The following is an 8,558-nucleotide window of genomic DNA, read 5'->3' as shown; positions in this document are numbered from 1 at the left end:
ATGTGCATGGTGTGTGTGTGCAGGTGTGAGTGTGTGTGTATGAGTGTGTGTATGTGCATGGTGTGTGTGCAGGTGTGAGTGTGTGTATGAGTGTGCATGTGCATGGTGTGTGTGTGCAGGTGTGAGTGTACATGTGTGTATGAGTGTGTGTAGGTGCATGGTGTGTGTGTGTATATGAGTGTGTGTGGGTGCATGGTGTGTGTGTGTCTGTGTGTTTGTATGAGTGTGTGTATGTGCATGGTGTGTGTGTGCAGGTGTGAGTGAATGCGTGTGTGTGGGTGTGTGTATGTGCATGGTGTACATGTGCAGGTGTGAGTGTATGTGTGTTTGCATGAGTGTGTGTATGTGCATGGTGTGTGCGTGCAGGTGTGAGTGTATATGTGTTTGTATGAGTGTGTGTATGTGCATGGTGTGTGTGTGCAGGCGTGAGTGTGTGTGTGTACGTGCAGGTGTGTGTGTGTAGGTGCATGGTGTATGTGTGTATATGAGTGTGTGTGGGTGCATGGTGTGTGTGTGTAAGTGTCTGTGTGTTTGTATGAGTGTGTGTGTGCGCAGGTGTGAGTGTGTGTATGTGCATGGTGTGTGTGTGCAGGTGTGAGTGTGTGTGCATGCAGGTGTGAGTGTGTGTGTAGGTGCATAGTGTGTGTGTGTAAGTATGTATGTATTTTTAGCTCACTGTAAGTCACTCAGTAGTTACTCAGTTAATTTCTTATCTTGCTTTCCTCCCCAGTGACAACACAGTCACGTTAATCTCTTTCCTGGCCTTCAACAATATTTGGCTAAGACTTAAAAACTTAGTGATTGCTTTTTACCACCATATTTTTCTTGAATTACTTAATATCCCTTTATCAATCTTACTCTTACTGAAGACTGGGACTGAATCTTTCTTTCGTCCTTACTGCAGATTATAGACAGGACTGAACACATAATGGTGGTCAGTGGGTCTGAGGGTGGCAAGCTTTAGAAAGCAGAGGCGACATGATGCAGTTTACACATCACATGGTTGTCAGTCTTTGACTCTGGTTTAGTATTCTGGTTTGGAAAAGGCTTATTCTTCAAATCTCCTTCCCTAAAACTGGGGTCAAAATCTGCACCCTGCCTTCCTGCACATATTGTGTGAGATGACAACTGGGAGAAGGGGTCCGGAAATAGAAAAGCTACAAGTCTCAGGGGCTCAGTTGCCCCCTCAGCTGCAGTGTAGCACGTTCAGAGTGGGAATTCACAGTGGAAACAGGAAAGGGGCCTAGCAGACCATCCTGATGACAAATATGTGAGATTCTTTTCTCTTCCAAAAACCTACCCAATTGCAGGCTACCATGACATTCAGTATAACAGTTCATTACGCATTATGAGGACTGAAACTTGCTTATATGCCACATGGAATTAGAGGATTTCAAGTCACTGGAAAACCATGGTTCACCACAGTCCTCATCGACTGAGGTTTGGGTCGGGAGACAGGGTTCAGGTGCTCCTGAGACATCCTGAGAAGAATAGGAGGCTCTTGCAGACCTCTGACCAACACAAACAATTGTCAGTGTTCTTATTTGATAACAGGATGGTGATTTAAGGTCAAAACTCATAATGGCTCTATACTGTAACCTCTGCTTAATGAATCTAGACCACATGTAAAATCCACTGTAAACTTTCCAATCTCTGCTCTGCACAGCTGTCAGAATTCTCTGCCTAAGGAGCAAATCTGAACCACATGGATTCCTCTGCGCTCAAAATACAACTCAGATCCTACAGCTAAGAAATCAGTGTCTTTTGCAAAGAGGACTCTGCTGCCTTCCTTTAAATTTATTCAACAAATATTGACTTCTTGTCTGCTGTACGTCCTCTCCGTGCTGTCTGACCACTGCTTCCTCAGTGTTTCTGAAATACATACTAACTCTTCTGACTCTTTGTCCTCTGTTTGAAATGCAGTTTCTTCTAGGTGCCTGGAAAAATCCGCCTTATCCAGGTCCATTTCCAATACGGACAACTTGTGCCAGCTGCACACATCGTACTCGGCAGACAGCTCTGCTGTGGCAGTCACAGGCCACCCTGCACGCTCTCCCCTTACACAGTGCTCTCTTAGAGGTGAAGGGCCTTGTCCTGTTTGGATCCCCCAAACACTTAGCTTGTAGAACTCGACTGAATTAAAATCATAAGAATAGTCTCACTATTTGCCATGTTCATTTCAGTCATACAATTTGCCCCAGCAGTGATTTGAATGAATTGGGTCAGACGTCTATGGACTGGGGGCCGGGCCTCCCTGTGTGACTTCAGTAATGGATTCACTCCAAACTAGTCAGACTGTGGGGTTTGTGAAAATGGCCTAAGGAAAGAGGACAAGACAAATAGTAGAAGCATTTTCATTCAAGATGTTTTAATTTAAATTTTAAAGCAACACTATTACTTTTTAACTTGATGTGATTAGGTGTTTATTTACTCTCTTGAAATGCAGTCCAGAAGCACTAGTGTATTTAGAACATGACAGTGAGGTTGTATGTAGATGTCATGTGCACTACGTATAAAATGTGACTCCTGCTTTGTCTATAAACTGTAGTTGGCTTGTGTATAAAGATACCAGCACATACACTGAGTAGATAAATAACAAAGGTCCTTATGTCAAGATGTTAACCATGAACACACTGGTATCTCTTCCTTTCTCCCTGGAAATTTGGTTAATTTATTTCACCCTGTGAAATGGGCATGTTTCTCCTTTGATTTAGCCCCGTTCAATCATGCACTTGCAGGGTTTGGTCCCAGGAGAACTCCAAAGAGTTCTCTAATCAAAGGCACACTTCATTCCTGCCTTAGTCTCTGAATTCCAATCGACTTTGTTACTCTGCTGAGATAGGCCATGCTCTTAAGGTGACCCCTTAAGGACCCTTCACTAATGTTCACTGAGACATCAGAGCAGCCCTGAGGTCGTCCCCTTGGCTCTCTTTGGAGTCTACTCCTGGTCTCCCCTTGGAGGGACTCACAAGCCCAGGGGGCTCCCGCAATCTCCCTCCTTTCTAATATTTTTATTTTTCCTCCTAAAACATGTTATTTCCCAGACATATTTCACATGGATAAGGGCAGAGTGTTATTCTTTCTTCCCCTTGGCTTTTCATTGTCATGCGATGGTTTTCTCTCCAGTGGACATCCTCAAAGCCAGCCAGGACCCCATCAGTATTTAAGGTCATGGAGAGAAAAGTGATGGTTGAAGACACTTTATGGTTCTGAAGCTTCCACATATTTTTAAGTACATAGACATTTCTGCAAATTTTGCAAATATGCTAAAAGAATATTTTTGCTTTATACCTGAAACTAATGTTTTTCTCACTTCTCAGTACAAGAATTAGCTTTGTTGTTCTCTTAGAGTTTATTATCATCACTGCCTCCAATCCATAGCCTAATTCTAACACGGCTTGTAACGGTCGGAGATTGCATGAAATAAGGGGTAAATTCTGCACTTGTGGGAGCATGAACAGCATCTATGCCGAGGGGGACGCAGCGTGTGGTATTAACCGCCAGCTGATGGAAACATTTGAAGGCATTTCTTGCCACAAAAGAATGACGTGACCCTAAAGGGGACATTCTAAGCGACAAGAACAAGAATTTATGTAACTTCCATGTGGCCTTTCTCTACTGTATTTTAAAATAAAGAGGGGGAATACTTATCTAAAAGTCCATTTATTCATTTTAGACTTAAAAGACTTATATATCTATTCACTCACAATGGATGTTTGCAGACAATCCTAAGGAGCTACGTATTTTGATGAGGTTTTTAAAAATCACATTATCCTGGTTCTGCTTTATATCAGTCATGTTATAAAAGGTGGAGGAAGGAATTATCAACCAAAGGAAAAGGAAGGAGGAAAACCACAAAACAGAAGAAAATGACTTCGATTTAACATGATCTAAATATTTTGAATATGCTGTAGCTATTATTAATCAAAATAATTTTTTTAATGAGATGGTGAACAAGGTACTTGCTGTTTCTTATTTATGTAGGCTTTCTTACTAATTGCAAAATAAATCAAGATGAAAGAAATAATTTGGAAGAAAGTGTTTAATTGGCAAATCCAGCAAAGAAGACTCATCTTTAATCTTATGCTAATATAAATTTATCAGATTCTAAAGTGAGGAGGTATCTTAGAGATTATCTGATCCAAAGTTTTTATGTTATTTCTTTATGATATTAATGCCCAGGCAAATCACGTGGCTTTATGTTACCCAGCCGTGTGGGGTTGAGCTGAGACTTGACCCAACGAATTCTTGGTTTTGGATTCAGGTCTTTTTCCCCTCACATCATATAACCTTTAAAATAAAAATCTGACTGATTGTTTAAATGTTCGGACTCACTATAGCTATGGTTTGTCCAATGCTTCTCAAAATGTTTAGAGAAGAATAAAATGATATTAATAAGTATGTGACAGCATTTTAAATTCAATTGGTAGGCAAAAATTGTATTTGGATTTATCTGTTTAGCTGATAGAAGGAAGATTCCAGCCAAAATCTCTCTTTTTCTGCCACCCCAGTCCCATCTGTCTCTCTCTCTCTCTCCCTGCCGGTTATGTTCCTCTTTATGTTTTAAACAAGTCACCGAGGTGGGGGCCTTTTGCACTTCTTATAGAGTTAAGACACTGTAATTGTTCTAAAGACCTTGGTTCAAGAGGTTTCCCAGTGCATTTGGTTGATTGCCCTGTAGATACATAACATAAACGGAGATACTGAGAGGATGAGATGTGGGGGCAAGAAAGAAGTGTATCCGTGGACCTGACTCAAGGCCGATGAGCATTTCTGACTATGGGGTGCATAGTTAACTCTATAGCTTGTGATAAATTAAAGAATCTCCAAAAATTACTAGTTCTTGAGGAGTAGGACAGGCAGACTTATTTCATTTATTTATTATAACGATGCCCTAAATAATGCAATATCCACTTTATGTAGTAACTTGACTTTTGAGTAGTATTGTGTAAATTTGACAATACTAATCAAATGAATAAAAGTGGCAAAGAAATATGATTCACATGATCAAGTATTTTTAATTTATGACACAGAGTTTTAAAATAATGACGTTATCCCTTTTTTTCAGTTCAACATAACATAAAATCATTGAAGAAAGTAATTGTGTATCACATGGACTTTTTCCCTATTTTTTCTTAGCGTATCATAGATCAGAATTTTTACATTTGACTCAAAATTTCTAAAATTATTATTACACAAAAAATAAAAGTGTTTTCACTTACGGCCCTGATGTTTTCAAAATGTCCACCATCTTTCTCAAAATCAATAGGCTGTCCTTTCAGTGTCCAATAGAAAGTGACATCCAAACTCGAATCGTGAATTGCTTTGCAACTCAGAACGACGCTTTCTCCCACTGTTAGTTCTGTCCTTTTAGGAGTAAGTTCTATCTTCGTGGGTTCTAGAGAAATAAAAACACATTAATTAACATAACCAACACCTTGTGTTTGTCTCCCTCCTAGACTCATGACAGTTACTCCAGATAACATTTACCAGATTTTCATATCGTTAAATCAGTTATTATTAAGAAAATTATTAGGCTTTGGATGTTTGAATCCCTGTTCCTGTCAAGTTAGTTTGAACAAAAAGGACGAGAGATGCCATCACCAGAAGTAGCATTTGGCATTCTGGGAGATGGAAATTAGAAAAAATAGGCTGTGGCCTTTCTGACTACTTACAAGGATCATTAAGTAAAATAAAATGATTTTTACAATAAAAAATGCCCCTTATATCTGAAGGAAGAATTTAGGTAGAACTCACATTCTTAAAGCCTATAAGCTATAGAAGGCTCCTTCCCTCAAATTGCGGTCTTTATTTTTTTATCGAGACAGAGTGTTACTTTGTTGCCCTCGTTAGAGTGCTCTTGCATCATAGCTCACAGCAACCTCCAACTCTTGGGCTCAAGTGATTCTCTTGCCTCAGCATCCCAAGTAGCTGGGACTATAGGAACCCGCCACAACACCCTGCTACTTTTTTGTTGAGCAGGCCCAGGTGGGGTTCGAACCCACCAGGTCCTAGAGCATGTGGCTGGTGGCCTAACCACTGAGCTATGGGCGTCCAGCCTCAAGTTACAATCTCAACAAAGATGGAAACAGAATACTGCTGAGGACACGGCCTTGTATTTGCTTCACACTCTATAAAACCTCTCATAGGTAGAAAAGGGATAGAAAGGTATAAAATTTCACCTTTGACAGACTGTGGGTGGCTTACTTGAGATGTAAAAAGAAAGGCAGAAACATTGGATGGAAATGTTCTTTGCAGAAACAATGTTCACCTTTAACTACTTAATGATTCAGTTAAGTTCTCAAACCGGACACATTGTTACTGGATTTAGAGCACTTTTGAGCCAGTAAAGGCTAATAAAGGCTCTGTATACACCTGAAAGTTATTAAGTTAGTGATTAAATGACAACAATATGATGTGTTTTCAATATAGTGGGGAGGTGATGGAGATAATCTTTTAGTTTTATCTTTTCTCTGATTAGATTCTTGGTTGCAGATATCTCAAGAATATCGACCCTGTGATTAACAATTAGCCTAATTTTTCTATTCTAGCTGTGTTGTTCGCGATGCTGTCTTCCGATGAGGCACCACTCCTAACCACTGATCAGGGCCGGTAATAACTAATGACCTTTTATGTGGTCACTGAGGAGAAAAGGCCATTCTAGCCCAGGAATACCACTGTAAATATTAACATTCTAGAAGCCAGACATTGCACATGGAGTTTTCAGTTTCAACTTCATCAGAGAAAACAGACAACCACAGTAGAATGTAGTTTAAATTGTGTGGAGATTGGAATGTTGTGAGTAACTTAATATTCCATTTAACTCAAGATTTAAAAAAACCCCACTTTTTTTGTTATTAAAAAAACAAAACAAAACAAAACAAACCTGTGGCTCCAGCATTGCCTCATTATAGAAAGACTGGCCGGCACACAGGAGGAAGGAAAGGACTGGAGGGCTGGAAAGGGCCCCAGTAATGCACGGTGTAACGAAGACGGTTTTTACAATTGTGTTCTTTCCTTCCCTTGGTATTTGCCTCTTTTCTAAAACATCAAATATACTGCCATTTTAATTAAATTTTTATTTCTAAAGACAGAGAAAAATGAACACTTTTATATTTTATGGGCAAAGTATGATTTGCTATATAATACATGCGCAAGGAAGAAAATTAAGAATGTAATTCAGCTGGGAAAATACATGAAGAGATTTGGCTGCCTTAAATATGTTTATTTTTCTGCTAAACAATTTAATGACACATAGTCTCAAAAATATTTTAGGTTTACAATCTAGTTTACCTTAGAACTAGAATATGAACAGAAGTGCATAAGCATAATAAATAATATGTATTATACTAAAACGTTCCCTTAACGCGGCCTCAGTGTGCAGCTCTGGACCAGTCCATCCATGGCCACCCCTGCCTTTCCTTTCTGTCCCAAATCCCCAGCTGAACTGGAAACAAGAGAATATTACTGACTGACGCTAAACATTATTTTTGGTAGAGGAAAAATATTTATAGACTATGGGCATATTTTTAAAGTTTGAGACACCAAGTATAACTTCAGAAGTAATTTTAAATGTTCGCAAATATTGTTCAAAGTGAAATATTCATATTTCTATCAATAAGGGTTTCCTTCTTTTATGGTCCCCTAACTGATACAGAGTGACATTTACTGGCCAGTCTGCCATGCACTTTATTTATGAACAGGGGTGCACACACACAAAAAGGCACACAGACACACATGGCACACACACACATACACGGGCACACAGACACCAGGGCACACACACAAGGGCACACACGAGCACACACACATAGACACACACACATGGACACATAGACACCATGGGCACACACACCAGGGGCACACACACACCATGGGCACACAGACACCTGGGGCACACACACATGGGCACACACACACCATGGGCACACACACCAGGGGCACATACACACACACACAGAGGCACACAGACACCAGGGGCACATACACGCACACACACACACGGGCACACAGACACCAGGGGCACACACACACACACACAGGCACACAGACACCAGGGGCACACACACACAGGCACACACACACCAGGGGCACATACACACACACACACAGGCACACAGACACCAGGGGCACATACACACACACACTATTAGGCACACATACACACACACACGCGGGCACACAGGCACCAGGGGCACATACACACACACACACAGGCACACAGACACCAGGGGCACACACACAGGCACACACACACCAGGGGCACATACACACACACACAGGCACACAGACACCAGGGGCACATACACACACACACACAGGCACACAGACACCAGGGGCACATACATACACACACACACACACACAGGCACACGGACACCAGGGTCACATACACACACACACACAGGCACACAGACAGACATGGGCACATAGACACCAGGGGCACATACACACACGGGCACACAGACAATAGGGGCACACACATATATGGGTACACACACACCATGGGCACACACACACACGGGCACACAGATACCAGGGGCACACACATATATGGG

At 41.1% G+C, this 8,558-nt stretch overlaps 1 protein-coding gene across 1 annotated transcript in view; it reads right to left on the bottom strand.

The window, feature by feature from the left end:
• The window catches only part of CNTN5 (contactin 5), a 516,137-nt gene that overhangs the window by 124,750 nt on the left and 382,829 nt on the right, over nucleotides 1-8,558 (bottom strand). The window contains exon 12 of the mRNA XM_012801575.1: nucleotides 5,223-5,398. Within this exon, the coding sequence (XP_012657029.1) occupies nucleotides 5,223-5,398 (176 nt within the window). The remainder of the gene's footprint in view (nucleotides 1-5,222; nucleotides 5,399-8,558) is intronic.

Source organism: Otolemur garnettii, unplaced genomic scaffold, assembly GCF_000181295.1.
Source record: "Otolemur garnettii isolate 467f Iridium unplaced genomic scaffold, OtoGar3 scaffold00001, whole genome shotgun sequence".
NCBI classification, from domain to species: domain Eukaryota; kingdom Metazoa; phylum Chordata; class Mammalia; order Primates; family Galagidae; genus Otolemur; species Otolemur garnettii.
Note: the sequence above shows the minus strand (reverse complement) of the source record. Positions and strands in the feature narration are given on the sequence as shown.